Source organism: Triplophysa rosa, linkage group LG15, assembly GCF_024868665.1.
Source record: "Triplophysa rosa linkage group LG15, Trosa_1v2, whole genome shotgun sequence".
Classification (NCBI taxonomy): Eukaryota; Metazoa; Chordata; class Actinopteri; order Cypriniformes; family Nemacheilidae; genus Triplophysa; species Triplophysa rosa.
In genome coordinates this window covers 20,792,563-20,810,817 of record NC_079904.1, presented here as the reverse complement: position 1 = coordinate 20,810,817, position 18,255 = coordinate 20,792,563, and the positions used below count along the sequence as shown (strand labels likewise).

At 38.2% G+C, this 18,255-nt stretch overlaps 1 protein-coding gene across 2 annotated transcripts in view; it reads left to right on the top strand.

Annotated features, from left to right (window-relative positions):
* ccdc85cb (coiled-coil domain containing 85C, b) overlaps window positions 1–18,255 on the top strand; it is a 55,928-nt gene that overhangs the window by 20,568 nt on the left and 17,105 nt on the right. Inside the window, exons 2-3 of one of the 2 annotated variants that reach the window (XM_057353827.1) lie at window positions 11,838–11,917; window positions 14,475–14,513. In XM_057353827.1, coding sequence (XP_057209810.1) covers window positions 11,838–11,917; window positions 14,475–14,513 — 119 coding nt within the window. The remainder of the gene's footprint in view (window positions 1–11,837; window positions 11,918–14,474; window positions 14,514–18,255) is intronic. The other variant, XM_057353828.1, reaches the window with a different exon arrangement.

Below are 18,255 nucleotides of genomic sequence, written 5' to 3'. Positions count from 1 at the left end.
GTCATGGCATTGCTGATGCGATTGGAAGCGACAAAGCGAGAGGGAACGACTCTCTACCCCACCCCCACTTGCTCACCCAGCGTCACGCCGCAATCGTGTCACTTCACTGAGCTAACATGCACGAATTGCTGATCACCATTTGATGAGTATGTGCTTGTGCTCTAATGATTTTATGTTTCTCGGTTTTCAGAATTTTAATGTTATGGATTCTTAGTTCATTTACTCAGAGGACATTTTTATTGTTCAGAGGATGCTCACAGAGATTCGACAATTGCTCAAATATTGGTGATGGGTGAACTGATATACAGTAGATTTGGGTAAATTTGAAGATTTCATTTTTGAGTTTGCTCATACTGAAATATTGTCTTTTGAACGCAGACTTGGCGAATCGATTTTTTTATCCCTTTCACAGGAGAAATACAGTATCTGAAAAACAGAAGACCTAACCAAAAGTTTCCATTAGCTTTCATTTTAATCTCATTTATGTCTAGGAGAAATAGTGCGGACCTCTAAACAGTAACTCTATTTTCTGTGGGTGCCTTCAGCTGTATTGCATTGAACTAGTTTTACTGCAGGACCCAGATTTACATTGAACAGCAAGTGGCAACTGAACACAGCACTCGGCTTTTGAGTTTTTGTTTCTAAATCTCTAAAGTTTTGTCCTTGTGACAGAAACAGATTGTGGTCGACACAAACCATGTTTATTCTCTTTGCAAGTGAGCCCATATTTATTTTTGTCAAGGTCACATTTTCCTTTAGCTTGTGTAGTTTTGTTCATGTTTTTTGAGAATGAGGGCATGTCACGCAACTTATTCGTGTTGACATCTGCCTAGATTTGTTAGCTCCAAGTGACAGATACATTGGCACCAAAATAAGGTTGAATTTGAAACGCTGTTAAAAAATACTTTTAAGCATTTACATTTATTTATTCAGCAGATGTTTTTTATTCAAAGTGTCCAACAAATTAGGGAGCATTTAATATTTTGCCGTATGAACCACAGTAAGCACAGTATACTTAGATGCGTTCAGGAGGAACAGTTTTGAAACTGGGGTAGATGAGAACGGCAGAAACAGTTATTTTTTGTATATTTTTTCCTACTGCTTGTCAACTTATCAGAATTGACCTCTGACAAATTTTAGGGAAGCAACCCACCAACCTCTTTTCTATATGGGCCATTCTACAGAATTCGTGCAAACTGCGGTCCCACATAAAAAAAACACATTTAAAAAGCATTAAAGTATTCAAATCTTAGTTGTTTGCTAAGATCCTTCTATCATCTTTCGAAACCCACAGTAATATTTATAATGTCAGTAAGCTTAATATATATAAAATCATCATTTATTGGGTACTTTCAATTGGGAGATGGGTGTCCCAAACCCAACTTATGAAAATTATATTTAAAAAATGGTTTGCATTTTTTTCCATTGTTGTTTTTAAAAATATGTTTTTTATGTTTTTAAAAAAGTGAAGTTCAAAAAATATTTATTTTATCATTTATTTTTAAATGATTAAACTTTATGTAAAAAAAAATGTGTCCCGGATTTTCATGTAAAAAAAAAACATGCCAAAACCGTGTATGTTTTAGTCCATTGGCTGTGACTGATTTGGTAACACTTTACTTGAAGGGGTGTTCATAAGACTGACATGACACCTTCATCATCATGACATGACACATGTCATGAATATGAAGGAGATTGACAGGGTATTAAGTATTGCTTTATGTCAAGTTGTCATAACAAAGACAACTCAAACAATGTCATCTTTGCAGTAAAAATGACATAAATCAGTGAATGACACTTAATGACAGTTGTCATAAACATGCATAAAATCGTCTTCATATTCATGACATGACATGACTTCATGATTATGAAGGTGTCATGTCAGTCTTATGAACACCCCTTCAAGTAAAGTGTTACCACTGATTTTAGCCACACCCCTACATTTTTTTATCAAGAATCATTACTGTGTCCCTCTCTCTAAAAGCTACATGGTGAGTAGATCAGTCTTATCATTTTCAAATTTATGCTGAAGTTACTTAAAAATATAGTGCATCATTTTTGCGACCAATTTTTTAAGCCAGTTCTACATGAATTTTTTAGCAGCATTACCTTAAATTCTTTAGTAGGCATTGCTTAAATTTTTGAGTAACCCTGACCCTATTCCCAGCCAGGGATTTTGCTTAATTTTTTTCGGTTGGTGTGACTCACAATTTTAAGTTGTTTTACTAACACATTTTTGTTATTTGTACCAAAAAAGTCTAGTTTACCCCCATGATAAAATGTAAGCTCATTTAGATTAATATTTTTACTAAAATACAGAAACAATGGACAGCTGTGAAATGTTAAAAGCTTTATTTTTTCACTGAATAATTTAAACATGAAACACAGCAGTTCAGAAATGTAAATTTCATTGTACAACAAAAACAAATAAACGATACTAAATAACAGGCATTCTGACAACATTATAACAACAGTAACCATCAACATGGCTAAGGCTAGTGGTTTTTAATGGTTTTTAATATTTGTGGTGTTGTATGAATGAGTGTGTATGTGCGTTTGATAACAGTGTAGCGTTATGTTTGTGTGTGGTGTTGTATGCTTGCATGTTACAAGTGATGTTGAGCTGAATATGGAGATCTGGAGTATCTGGAGATCCCCCTCTGGTGATTACCGTGTGCTCTGCAAGGTTAATTAACTTCACCATTATTGTCCTGAAACAAAGCAATATGATATTAATGTATAATATCAATTTAGAATAGTATAAAATATATAAATATACATACTGATAATTAAAAGAATGTAAAGAATCATTATGAACTGTTATGTTACACACACAGGTCTGCTGCATCATGTGGATTCTGCATAAGTTCTTACCTAGTTCTGTATGTTCCTCACTATGAAAATTAGGTCTCCCAAGATTTTTTTAACATTCATTGAGGAATTGGCTTTCCTAAAATATAAAACAAATATATTAAAGTCGCATAATGGAACTTTACCAGAACTTCACAACATTGCCATAGTGTAATGTCACACTAACAAAGTTGATTGTACTTAACACTTCTGTGTTTTGTTCACTTACACTGCTCAGTATGCAAAATATGCATTTACGACACACACAAACAATTATAAGTACTACAATAAAAGAAAAAATAATCACTAGCCTTAGCCGACACAATTCTCCTGTATGTGTCTGCAAAGTGACAGTGTGCCGTTTTAAGGAGGTTTCTAACCAACACGATGCATAGTGATTTGAGCCCGCTGTTCCAGTCTCCACCTCGCAGCTTGCACATCTAGCGCACGGTAAACAGTCACACCCTGTCCGCACCTCAAGATGTGACATTCATGACAAAACATAACAGAAACCATTAACAACAAGGCGTTTGTCGCGTTGCAACGCAACGCAAGTAGGCAGTTGTGATTGTTTACCATATATCTCATTTAAGCAACTTAAATAAAATTTCTTCTCACAAAAGTTGAAGCGCGCTGTGCACGCACGTTTCTGTACATTTAATATCTAGGAGCTTATTTAAAACACTAAGAAACGTGCACCACCTCAATTAAACTTATTTTTACGTATTTTACGTATCTTCACACTATTGGGGGGATTTACACTATATGGGTTGGTGGCTCCCACTTGAAACACTGTGGTTCCAGGCCAGCCATTTTCACTGTCATGATGGATGACAGAGTTCCATCCAGTGCCAAGCTGTTCCTGGTTTTGGTTTTATTTAGTCCAACCATGGAGAAAACCCTCTCAGCGTCTGCATTTGAATGAGGGAGCACTAACACTAATGCAGCTATTTTAGAAAGCCTCCCAAACTGGCTGCCAACATGCCTGATTATGTCCCTCACGCCTTGATGGGCACAGGAGTTCTCTTGTCTACAGACTGAGCATCAGTAGGGTTGACCACTCCTTCTTAAAGAAACACCTATAGGTGGCTGCTCTACTTAATCCTCTCTTTTTCCCTGTTTCCAGTGGGTTCTCTACTGTCTCCTCTATGGTGTCCTCCACAGTCTCTTCCATGGACTCATCCTCTACTGACACCCTAGCTGTCTCCTCCACTGCCTCATCTACTGTCTTCTCCACAGTCTCCTTCTCTGACCTGGCCACCCTTTTAGGGAGCTGATCCTTTAGAGCAAAGCATGAAAGAATGCTCATTTGCCTTTTCCCTGACATCTTTGAAATAGACAAATGTAATATTTACTACTATACATTGTCTGGATAAAATATAATGAAATGGCCTAGGCCAAAGGTTTTCACAATGTGAAATGTGTATAATAGTTTTTTCTTTCCTTTTCTTTCCTTTTTCTTTCCTTCTGAATCAGAACTAATACTAAACAAGTGTCAGAATAGCTGCTGAAATGAGCAGGGATGAACACATGGTGTAGTTGCAGCTAGCAAAGGGATTCACTGTTAAAGCTGACTGTATACTGTTTAAGATATATATTTTCAATTACTGAAAAGTTTTTATGTTAATTAAAATGTCACTATGACAATGTGGACATGTGATGCTTGACAACATTTAACTACAAATACATTATGTTGAAAACTAGGAAAAATGAGTGCAGATACTTACTGTGTGTGGTGTGCTGCAGATGTTTTAACCTCTCCACTGAGGAAAGGCAGAATGGGGGAGGGGCTGTCACTGAGGACATCAGACCCTTTCTTAAAGGGGCGTTTACCCCAAAATGACAGGGTAGACAGCAATACACCCTTTTCACAATGACGTCACTTAACTTCCGCCTTTTTGCAAAGCAGTGTATCATAACATCCGTCTTGCAACAAACAAGAAGAAGAAGAACTTCCGTTTTGCCGTCACGCTGGAATTTAACAACAGTGAGAAAAAAAACTGACAGAACACGTATTCAAGTACTTATCCTAGCACCTTCGCTAACACAAAAAGAAAACAAAACACTTACCTTCATAATCAAACAGGTACTGTTCAACGAAGAATTTGTATCCTTTCTCTAGCTTTGATCTTGTCGTAAGCTAAAATTTGTCTGCAAGACGTTGTACATCATCTAGACGTATTTGTGGCAGATGTGCAAGGGACTTGGTAAACTCCATTCTGAGGCGCTAGCGGAAGTAACTTCTTCTTCTTGAGTTTTACTGGCGGTTGTCAAATCAGCTTATAGGTGCATTACCGCCACCTTATGAACTGGAGTGCTAGCGGAAGTAATGATACACTGCTTCGCGGCAGAACGGAAGATGCGTGACGTCATGTGAAAAGGGCGTATTACAGGGACGCATGCAAAAAGCTTAATATTATTATGAAAATAGAATATAAATTATCCAAATTATTTGTTTTATTAAATACATTGTTGAGGACAATAAGAACATTCAAAAAATATTTTGTGCAATGTTTCCACTTTTTACACTCACTGAAGTTAGCTTAGCAGTGTGAGGGACATGCCAAAATCACATACATCGAATCAAAGAAAATGGTATAAAATGATAAAACACATTTTAAGAATCTTCTTATTGCAGTTGTATGTGTGTAAATATTAGGACATTTATAATAAAACTAGGGCTGTCAACGTTAACGCGTTAACGCATGCGATTAATTTTTTCAAATTAATGCGTGAAAAATATTTAACGCAATTAACGCAGCATCTGTTTGTTTTGACATTCTTTGTCTAGCGTTACATTATGTAATCACGCTCTTATTCGTGTACAGGCTTTTAAACCACTTAAGCGAGATTTTAAACAGTTGCTTTGACGCGTTCAATGAATATAGACAGCTTCTAAACTGTGGGACGCGGCAAAACGCAACGCGAGGTCCAGTCTGGTGGAAACAGTCATGGGCTGAAGGCTGCGTCGGTGAATCTCTGTCAGACAGTGCATCCGTGTTAAGTTCTCTTTCGTGTTGAATGGATAAAACCATACAAGATTATGTCAGAAAACCCATTTTGTCTAGAATTTTCTTAAGCAAGACTTCAAAGTGTAAAATAAAATCTTAAATGAATGCAGAGTTGTGAAAATGGGAGTGCGGTGACGGTCAGATCTGCGTACTGAGACCACTCTTAAAGGGACCACGTTCTTAAACGTGCTGCTGTGACTCCTGTCACTAACGTTAATCAAAGAACAAAATAAAAGAAGAAATCAATGTGATTTTGTAGCTTTAATGAGAATTCTTCTGCATTTAATTGATAATTTAGCATTAAAGACTGTAAAGTGTTTGAGAACTTCATTCAATTTCTGTATATTTCATGATAGCTCTCAATTATATTGTTGAATGGCTATAATTAATGTTAAAATAATCAATTTAATAGAGACATCAGTTACAGTACTAATATCAATTCGTGACCAGAAGCCCGCCGGTTCGATCCCCAGGGCCGGCGGGTAATGACTGAGGTGCCCTTGAGCAAGGCACCTTACCCCCACTTGCTCCCCGGGCGCTGCAGTGATAGCTGCCCACTGCTCCGGGTGTACGTGTGTTCACGACTTGCTGTGCGTGTGTTCACTACTCTCTGGATGGGTTAAATGCAGAGGTCACATTTCGGTTATGGGTCACCATATCTGACTAATAGGTCACTTTCACTTCACTTCATTTGAGCGAGCCTGTGAATCACAGAATGTGTCGTTGGAATCAGAATGTAAATGTTGTTGTTGCGGGAATATCTAAATCTTACCCGGATACAGCAATGCTATTTTCTGATTGGCTGTTCGGTAGCTATGTTTTTATTTGATTAGCTGGTGCGTGGCAGGGCCTTCTGAACTCTATGGGGAACTCACTTGATTCTTCTAATAGTGGCGCAGCTTGGGCGTTATCCTGGAAATTTCTCTGTGTGAGAAATACAAGGTGTGGCGTGTGAGCGTGTGAACGGGTTGAAATGCGTTTGTCTCACGCTCAATGCGTGAGACTTGAGAGCCCTGCAACAAGTTAAGTTTACTCACCTTTATCATCTGAGGAGATGACTTTCAGAAAATGGCTGCTGCTGTGTCACGTGATCTAACCAAATCTTAAAATGTTTTGTCAAATTGACTAATAACCAGATTCATGCGACTTTACTAAAAATTACTTGCTTTGTTTACTCATTATTTTAAGCAAACTGCAATCTCAATAAATTTTGTTTTGGCCTAATGGTTAGAGAGTCGGACTCGTGACCAGTAGGTTGCCGGTTCGATTCCCAGGGCCGGAGGGTAACGACTGAGGTGCCCTTGAGCAAGGCTACTTCCCCGGGCGCTGCAGTGATAGCTGCCCACTGCTCCGGGTGTACGTGTGTTCACCACTTGCTTTGCGTGTGTTCACTGCTCTCTGGATGGGTTAAAAGCAGAGGTCACATTTCGGGTATGGGTCACCATATCTGACTAATAGGTCACTTTTTCACTATTTAATTGAGCCATATTTACTAGGGCCATGAATCATTTTTTACAGTGTAAATGTGTTAAAATGTCAGAAAATCTGTTTTTAACTTTAAGGAACTTCACTACCAAACATCTTTCTTCTGCAATTAAGCAAACTTTTTTGGGAGTTATTCCATAAAATGTAGTTTTTATGTGTGTACATCTGTTCAGAACTGTGCTTGCAAACAGGGCCGTCGCTAGTGGGGTGAAAGGTGTTGACAATTCTAGGGACCTCCACTGCCCAGGGGCCTCACAAAATCTGTTTTTGTAAATAATTTTAATACATTAATTGTATACATGAGATTTTAATGAAATCCACAAAAGCATGCAATTTGGTGAAAACGTTTTTCTAAATCATTGTGATCCCCTCCCCAAAAATGGTTAATGGTTTAGTCTGAAAGTCCGAAACCTAGCTCGTGAACAAAACCAATCAGAGTTGAGGCGACAGGCAGCTCAGCTGAAGTATGCTTTGGTTAAGTGATAGAGCAGGAGAATGAGTGACTGAAAATGTTGCGGCAGAAATCAGAAATGGCATAAAAAGGAGAAATGAACTCAGAGAATTGCTGTATCCCAGTCTATCAAGACGTCCCTTAAAAGGTAGTGCTCTATAATTCCTGCGATGTGGAATGGAGATGGATTCGCGTTATCCAGTGGTAAAAACATACCGCGGATGTGAAACTACATGCGTGACACTCATGGAGTTGTCAGTGTCTGTGTCTAACTATATAAAGACGTAAACACATGAACATCTGTAATTAATCACAGAAAAGTCATGCAATTAATTTTTTTTATTGCTGCCCAGCACTAATTTATAATATAGTAATTTTACTATAATTCACTATAGACCATTTCACAAGACATAAACAACTCCTGAAGCACTTCCTGTTTTGGTTTAATTTTGTTTTTTATTTGACATAGATTTTCATTTTGCATCTATATTCAGTTTTACATATTTTGTTGGTTGTATCTTGTTCTAACACTGTGTAGTCAGGGTTTTTCCTGGCTCAAAATGAGGCGGAGGTGGTGCCATCCTGATCTTGTACACACACACATAGGCCTACCGTACCTTTAAAGGTGCAATTTGTAAAAAATGCTGCTAGAGGGCGCACGATCAAAACAACAACAATGCCATAGCTTGATGACGCTGTGAAGGAGCGTGGAATGATGGGATGTCTTCAACTCCACCGCTGATGGCCATCAATCAGACGGGAACGAGAAATCATGTTAGCGGATGAGGTAAAGTTTTATAAATGTTGCGAATAATTGTGGTCCATAAATAAGTGACTGCTCGAAAAAAGCTAATGGCTTGCTAGACGCTAGACACTACTTCCACATTTGTCCACGACACTGTTGTCATGCGGTTTCTACATCAGTAAAGGCGGTAACAAAGGGTAACGCGGATATGACGCCATTGACAGGCGACTGCACAGCCCCGTGTCACTGTTTAGAATGGCGATTTTCTCACGATTTACAAGTAGTTGGAAACATTTCAGAAGTACTCAGCTGAAAAAAATATATATATAAGACTAGCCTAGTGGTTTTTGGATATTTTACTGCAAAATTGCTACAAACTGCACCTTTATGTGGCTTAACCAAAGTGAATTTGACATATTAAAAGTTCTAATAAAATTAGATGAAAATGACAATTATTAAGTTATATAAAACATGACTTATTCAACCAAACAGAAATCTTTTTTTAATCAAATAAAGCTTGTAATCATTTAATCACACTTTTCAGCCCACTATAGCCAACTGAATTAACCAGTCTTACTAAATGACTAAAATGAGCAAAGCTCATTCACATCTTGCATCTCTGTGCTTCAGTTTAAATGATTCAATGATCTCTTATATTTGCTAGTGACTGAAAAGTTCAATAGTTTAATGAATCGGTTCAAATGAGTCATTCGTGTGCGAGTCGTTCTGAAAGCAATGTGCGTTCATACTGGCGAACTCGCTGTGCACAGTATACGCTGATTCAACGATCCACCTGCACAGCTAAAGACATTACAATGATGTACGTCATGTCAATTTAAGGAATTTCAAGAAATTAAACGTGCTTGGATGCAAAACAAACAGCTGCAAAACACAGCTTGTTCTGCAACTCTTTTTAGCGCCTCAGTGTGCTGATAATGAAACAGCGCCTCTACTGTGGCGTAATGCCGCAACTGCAGTTACAAATGACAGTCTGTTAAATGTAGGGCTGTGCAAAAATATTGATACATGTAACTATCGCAATATATTTTTTTTTCGATAGTGATACCTCTACTATCGATATATATATTTTTAAATATGTCATATACAGTACATACGGCCAAATGTAAGTGGAAGCGAGCATGGCGAAAAATATAAGAACGCTTCGAGCTCTCAGAGCTGATGTGTGGGTGTGCTTTGGTTTTCAAAATAAGTAATGGAGTAATGAGTTATATAAAATAATGCTGTTTGTAAACTTTGCAAGTCATAACACAAGTCACTTGGCTTCTGCAGTGCATTAGACAAAAAGTTTATTAAGAAAAGTAACAATGACATTTATTGTGCTTTCACGGATGTGACACCTGCCCATGTTAATTGTTTTAACTGTAATGCACCACAACAGCCAAGTGACTTGCGTGAGCCACCTTATTCCCCTGTGCTACCCACTTGAGGGGCGCAATCCACAGTTTGAGAACCCAAACCTCTGATCTAAAGGTCCATGCATCGCACATCATGGCCACTCTGCAGAGGTAAGGGATGTTTTTACACTTATCCTTACAGAAAACCGCAGGTGTTGCACAGCATGTTGTATTTCTAGCTCTACTTTTTACATTTTCTATTTAAAGTATTGCAACATATTGCAAATGTGTTTCGTATCGAAATACATAGCAATATATTGTATCGTGTCCCATCTATCGTGATATGCATCGTATCGGGAGGCACTTGCCAATACACAGCCCTAGTTAAATGCACGTTGCATTTCTTGTGAAGACACCCGACATAGTTTTGGCGAGAATCTGTGGCGGCACGACATTTGACAGAGGCGGCCGCCTCTGGGACATATGACAAAGTAAAAAAGGACAGTTCTGTTTCTCCCATAGGCCCAGCTCAACAAACTACAGTTGAGTCTGGGTCTCTCTTGTGCATGGCGAGTTATGCTGACAAGAGCATTTAGCTGCCTAGAATGATGGAAAGTAAATTTTCAAAATTGCTTTGAGATAGTGGAGTCATATTTCTAGCCGTGGCTTCTGTTTGGAACAATTTTTGGTTGTGGTTGGAACTCTGTACGAGGATCCTGCAGCATGGGTTTTATGGATCCGAGTTCATTCTTAATCGGCTTGGCTCATGCCTTTGGTTCAGTGAACCAGATGAAGTTAGATTAGTGTCACAGTGGATTTACAACCGTCCAGCGCTGCCTCACTGTCCACTGCAGAGGGCTTTTACCCAGATGGACATGGGTTTAAGTGTTAGGCTAATAACAAATGCTGCCCATCTTTTGAAGTTAAAAAAAAAGCAGTCATGTTTTAGTCCTGCGTGTCTAAAATACGTTTTTAAAGGTATGGTAAAGGCACTGGACGGCATTAAGTTGCTTTTTAAGTGAATAAAGTTTTCTGTAATATCAGATATCTCCACAACAACTACCTGCTTATTCTCAATATTGCTGTGTTATTACTTAATTTTTAGTTTTTATAACTTTTATGTTGAGGTGAATCATTTTTTATATCACTGTGATGCCACTCCTGAACTACAATAGAAGATCGTAATTACTCTTTATTTGCTTTTATCTTGAGCTATTGCCTTGGTCATTTTTTAGAAAACCAGGACACCACATTTTCATGCTTTTGGCCATGAATCCACAGTGTCTTGAGTAAACTAATAAGAAATTCAGCAGAGGTTTATCAGACATCAGCTAATTTTAGGCTTAAAGCTCAGTTAGGAAGCAAATCGCAAAAGCATTAAATTAAAAAAACACATGAATGATAAATTATGCCTAATCAATTCAATCTGAAGCCACAGGGAAATGACGTCATGTCATTTCATCTTGTAAAGAAATACTACACATCTGTGCACATACCGTACGCATTCTATTCAGAGCTGTCAATACAAACAATTAAGATGGCTTGGGTGTATATAAATAACAGTATTGTTGTTAAAAACAGATCGTTTTAATGTAAAAACGGAGAATGTAAAAATATACTGTACTCATACTTTTGAATATGAAAAAACTATTGTCAATAGAAAAAAAACTTTATGCCTTCATAATATTGTAGTTACAGCATCTACCGGTCATGTTTTTCCATGTCATTTTCTTGTGGCTCAAGTGAATCAAGTCACATGTTATTTACGGCACAGATGATTGGTTCAATCCATGCGGAACTGAGTGCCCCACCCACTTACAAAAGAAATATACAGTATGGAAGCAGAGCATATGCTATTGCAATAAATGAGAATGCTAATGGGTTATTTATTCCAGGTGACCTTGTTGATTTTGATTCCTCTGTGTTCCTGTCTCTTTCAGATCCATCCTCAAACTACATTCGGCAGTTGGAAAACAAAGTCCGTATTCTAGAAGACAATAACAACAAATTGCTGTCACAGGTATTGAGCAAGTCAACACGTTTTCTTTCCAAATATATTAGTGTGTGTAAATAAATAAGTTTGGCCTATGTTTGAAATTGGGGGCCAGTCTTAGTACTTTGGGTTAAAAAAGCATCCAGCAATGTTGAATTCCTTGAGCTGTTTTAAATTGCCACGTCGTATCCCCTTCGGCACAAAGACAGAGCAGCTATCATCACGCCTCCCTCAGCTTCTGTGGCCTCAATTTCATCTTTCCTTAATAAGGGCGAGGGGGTTTTACTTGCTGAAAGAGCATTTTGAGATCACCTGTTCATCCAGAGGGCATCACAACCAACCCGACTATCGCCAAATGTCACGAATTCATTCACCTGCTACAGTATGACACTGACTCTCGACAATAAATTGCTACGCACAGACACATCCAGCAGAACACTATCCTTAACGTGAATGTGTTTTTTGCTTGTGCTTTCACCTCAGGCTTTTACATTACAGATGTTTCTTATGCTACGCGTGATTTTTAGAAAATAAGCCCTTTTAAAACACCGCATGTGACACTCTTACTAGTTTAGTTTGTCCATAACAATTTCAAACAGCGAATATACAGTTATTTGTATGTATAGATAAATAAATAAAAATTACATACATGTAAATATACATATATATATATATATATATATATATGAAACCTCTTATAATTTACTAACTGGCATGCCATCCCAGTATGACTTTTTCCTCTTCAACACAAAATAAGATTTTAATAAAAAATGCAGTCGCTGTAAATGTCCTCAAATGTTGAAGCTCATAGATGCTTTATAAAAGCCACCATAAAAGTCTAAATGACTCCAGTGGGTTAATAAATATCTTTCAAGGTGAAATTATGTGTGAGAATTTTTTTGTACAATTGGTCCTAAACTAGTGTTATAAATCATTTTCACACAATAAATATTTAAATAGGTCCAACATAAAAAAATACGGTTGTATACTTCAATTAGTAGTAAACTATAGTAAAATTCCTTTGAACTTTTCCTTTTGAACTTTAGTATAGTAAATAGTAGAGTATACTACTCTGTTATAGTATAATTTACACAGTTAATAATATAGAATTCTGTAGTCAATATTAGTAATTATATTATACTATTGTTGTGTAAATTTTGTGTAATTACTGCAATATATTACTGTATACTACACTCTCAAAGCGGATGTTTTATTTATAACACACAGTTTTTTATTTTGTATTACTTACTGTAAATGAAAGGGACAACACAAGTTGTGTTAATAGTGGCACAAAATGTGTTGTTCCAGAAACCACACAGAGATGTGTTCAGTTAAGGACAATGCGCAAAATGTGTTGTTTTAACACTACTGTTTTAGAGTGTACAAAATCCGAAAGTCTACTATAATAAATACTAATTTATACTACAGATTTAAAAAAATTCACTCTATGTATTTTAAAATTATAAAATATTATAAAACATAAATAAAAATGAGTATTATGGAAAATACATAAATAAAAGCACAGTAAAAATATTTTAAACAATTGAAGTTCGATCTTTTATAACAAAAAATGAAATCCTACATTTTTAAACCAACGCTCTTGAGACAAAATTGAAGAAACATCTGTAGGTATGAAGAAATCTGCAAATTCAGAAAGGTGAGAGGCAACAAAGTCCTCATAGTTCACAGAGATGCTTTTGAAATCGACCCACTGTACTTTCAATATTAATCTCCATTGTATAAAAAAACTGCGCAGTTTTAATGCAAGCCTTTGTAGGCACTGTTCCATTCATCGCAAATCTCATGGCTACAGGTTTGACAGAGTTTGGATGAGTGCAACTATTCTCTCTTTTAATCGCATATCCTCATTACAGTATTATCGTCTGCCCCTCTCTCCCACAGTGGATACCACGTGGCGGGACAATTCAATTGTTGCATCTTTTTGAGGCACAGCTATTTGAGTCCCTATTCAAACATGTGAAACGTGGAGCTTTGAATGTCTAAATGCACTTTATCCCCCCAGGATGGAAGGCACTTTGTAAGACTATGATTAAAATGCAAGAGTTACTTTCTCCCTCTGGTCAAATAAGAAAACGGTTTGCAGCCCATCGCGGCAGTCCTCTGAGAGTGAGTGGATTCACATGAAGCATGATTAATTCAGAAGAGACGTCCATCTTACAGAAGACTGTACATGAATTTAGCAGAACTCCTGATTTCCCAGGATACTTACAAAGCTTTTTCTAAAAGCCACTTCAGCTGTTTTGAGAGATGTTCTTTTCCTAACTCATGTGACCCCTGATTTTAAAGGTCTGTGTTTAGAGTAAGCTATAATATTTCGCTTTATTGAGCTGAGGATGTTTTTTAGCTTTTGTTTGGTTTAGTTGTCATTGAAATGTACTGCAGTTTTGAGGGGATAATGAATCCGAAAATAACAATTCTGTCATCACTCACCCTCAAGTTGTGAACCTGTATACATTTCTTTATTACAGTATGTGTGTAAGCTATTTTAAAGAATGTGGAAAACTAAACAGTTCTTCAAAACGTTTGTTTAATTGGCGTCTAAATTGTTTCTTGTTTCCTCCAGCCATGTGGCCGTTATAGCTTGTCACAGATACCTATGAAGGTAATTTTATCACATTTTTGCTCCGTGGTGGTGGTGGTGGCTCTTTTTTTTCTCGCTTTCTTCTTACCTGCCTCTTATTTACACGGTTAGAAATTTGCTGTGTTAAATGGTATGCTAGGCTAAATGCTTGTGCTAACATGCTACGGAGTGCTCCAGGGCTTCTGGTGCATGAGCTCAAATGTTTGTCCTTTCATATTGAGATGTATTTTTGTCCTCATCGTTTATTCAAGTGACGCATGTAGTGCAGCATCAATTTTTAATGCCAGACAAACTGATGGATGTAAAGATCAACGTGAACATCTTTGCATTTTTCATAAATGTTCACTTGTCTATATTGGGCATCGTCTGGTTTCTTTCAATGAAAATGTACTGCTTCGTGCTTTAGCGCAGCGTATGTAAAGTACAAAACATATTTTGAAAACCAGTCATTGGTAACCAAAAGTTACGCTGCTCAGTAACTCCGGATAATTGACAGACATAAAAAAATGAATAGGATAGATTTCATTAACCTTTTGCCAGTTAGTGATAACAAAACCCTTAAAAAATTAAAAATTAATTTACTCGTTGAAAGCATTGAATTGTATTACTCAACCATTGTTTTTAAAGATAGCAGTGGTGCTTTAAAGATTGCTAAATGCTGAATGCGTCAAAGTCATTCACAGTAAAGCACTGTTGCTATGTTGAATACAATAAATAAATATAAGATACAGATATAGAGAGTAAAGCTCTGTGTGTATGTAAATATTTACAACTAAAAAATAAGAATAGACTATTGTAGGACAAGGTATGTGCTCTATACAGCAGAATGAAATATAATTTACAGAAAAAGTTGTATAAAATAGATAGTGTATTATCTGGAGGATATAATTAATATTGCACTTAATTATTATTGCACGGTGGGTAAAAAACATTTAACTGTTCAAGAGGTAGATGGCCTGAGGGAAGAAGCTGTTTTTGTGCTCTGTAGCGCCGACCAGACAGCAGCATTGTGAAGAGATGATGGCTTGGATGCGAGCGGTCCAGGGTGATTTTCTGAGCCCTTTTCCTCACTCTGGATGTATACAGTTCTTGGAGGGTGGGCAGAGGAGCACCAATGATCTTCTCAGCAGTCCGAACCATCCTCTGTAGTCTTCTGATGTCTGACTTTGTTGCTGAGCCAAACCAGACAGTGATGGATGTGCAGAGGACAGACTCTATGACAGCTGAGTAAAACTGTTTTAACAGAGTTTGTGGTAGGTTGAACTTCTTTAGCTGATGTAAGAAGTACAACCTCTGCTGGGCTTTTTAGCAATGGAGCCAATGTGATTGTCCCACTTCAGGTTCTGAGAGATGGTGGTGCCCAGGAACCTGAATGACTCCACTGCTGCCACAGTGCTGTTCATGATGGTGAGAGGGGGGAGTGCAGGGGGGTTTCTCCTGAAGTCCACAATCGTCTCCACTGTTTTAAGCATGTTCAGCTCCAAGTTGTTATGACTGCACCAGCTGCTCAACCTCCTGTCTGTACGCAGACTCATCACCATCCTGGATGAGGCCAATGAGTGTGGTGTCGTCTGCGAACTTCAGAAGTCTGACAGAAGGGTCCTGGGCAGTGCAGTCATTGGTGTACAGGGAGAAGAGCAGTGGGGAGAGAACGCACCCCTGGGGGGCGCCAGTGCTGATTGTGCGGGTGCTGGATGTGAGTTTCCCCATTCTCACTAACTGTTGCCTGTCTGTCAGAAAGTTGGTGATCCACTGACAGATAGAGCCAGGAACAGATAGCTGGGTTAACTTTGTCTGGAGCAGTGATGGGATGATGATGAAAGCGGAGCTGAAGTCCACAAACAGGATCCTCACATAGGTCCCTGGTCTATCCAGATGTTTCAGGACAAAATGCAATGTTAACTGCATTCTCATCAGACCTGTTTGCTCTGTAGGCAAACTGCAGGGGGTCCAGTAAGGGTTCTGTGATGTCCTTCAGATAGGCCAGTACCAGTCTCTCGAATGACTTCATGACCACAGATGTGAGAGCGACGGGTCTGTAGTCATTCCGTCCTGTGATTTTGGGTTTCTTTGGGATGGGGATCGGTCGAGCGCTTGAAACAGGAAGGAACTGTGCACAGCTCCAGTGATCTGTTGAAGATCTGTGAGAAGATGAAGGCCAGTTGAATAGCACAGCTTTTAAGACAGGCTGGTGAGATACCATCTGGGCCTGGTGCTTTTCTTGTCTTTTGTTTCCTAAAGACTCGGCACACATCCTCTTCGCTGATCTGAAGTGCAGGAAGTGGGGTGACTGAAGGTGATAGGTGTTGTGTAGAGAGAATGTCAGAGTTGGTGTGAGGTGTAAAGTTAGCATTTTCAAATCTGCAGTAAAAGTCATTCAGATCATTGACCAGGTGTTGATTGCCTGCAAAATTGGGGGATGGTGGCTTGTAGTTAGTGATGTCTTTAAGGCCTTTCCACACAGACGCAGGGTCGTTGGCTGAAAACTGGTTTTCCAACTTTTTAAAGTAGTTTCTCTTAGCCACTCTGATCTCCTTTGTCAATGTGTTCAAATAATTAACTGCCTGTCATATTTTCTTACTTGAACGCAGGCATATAGTCAGATGGTTGACTAATTACTTTATTATATAGATAGTGTTAGAGGAACAATGCAGTCATTGAAGTCCTCTCAAACAGGTTACATTCCAGCAGCTCACATGAGATTCATTCTGTGTTGCAAGTGACAAGAGAAATAACATCATTTCATTACAACTTTGACACTCCCTTAGTGCATTCAGGTTTGTCCTGAATATAACCTGATGAATAGTTAAAATGGGCATAATGTACCCAGTTATTCACTCAAAGTAGTTATCAACCCAAAAAGGGACAAAACCAGCAATTTAGAACCCAACAGTTGTATTCGTTCCTTTTTTATCAGAATGCTGGGTTGAAAACAGGACAGCATATTTAGAGTGTTTAGTGTTAGTTAATGAGACCTGTGTTTTATATGATAATATAATTAACTCAATAATGTGAGGGGAAATGTTTCTCTTTAAAACGTTTAGATAAAATAAACTGAAAATATGCAAGATATGATTATAGCTCCCATAGAGAACACTGTGTAGTTAACACTGTACCAGTGGCGATCGGTGCCTCCTCTTCAGGGGAAGCTGGAACGTGAACCTATGTGCATCACGCATCATGTCAAAATATGTGCCTGCTGCAGACGTGTCGAAAGGGTTTATGATAAAAGAGATGCTCGCGTTCAGAAGACACTACGTTAACACTTAACTCTGATTACACATGAGCCTAAGCGAGTATCTAGCAAACGCGAGCGTCTCTTTTATTAAAAACCCTTTCGACGCGTCTGAAGCAGGCACGTATTTTGACATGACGCACCACACACATGACAGGGCTAAATACATGTTTTGCCGAGCTTTGCATTACTGCTTCCCCGGAAGAGGAGTCACGGATCGCCACTGCACTGTACAGTTGTTAAATCTTATCAAATGGACCCTACACAACACTGTTTTTAACCTTCAAATATTTGCTGTGCAGAAACACAGCTCTGCCCCACAGAGATTTACACACTCTGTGAGTCGTGTCTTTGCCCCCTCCAAAATATGCTGTCAGCAGTACTGTAAGAGAACTGTGGTACAAACTGCATTGTGGTCATTTCTCAACTGACAGCAATGACAAGAGGATGAATATTCTGCAGCCCTGAGCTGATTTATGATGATTGATGAAAAGACCCTCTGAGGATTGTGCTTTCATTCTGTCACAG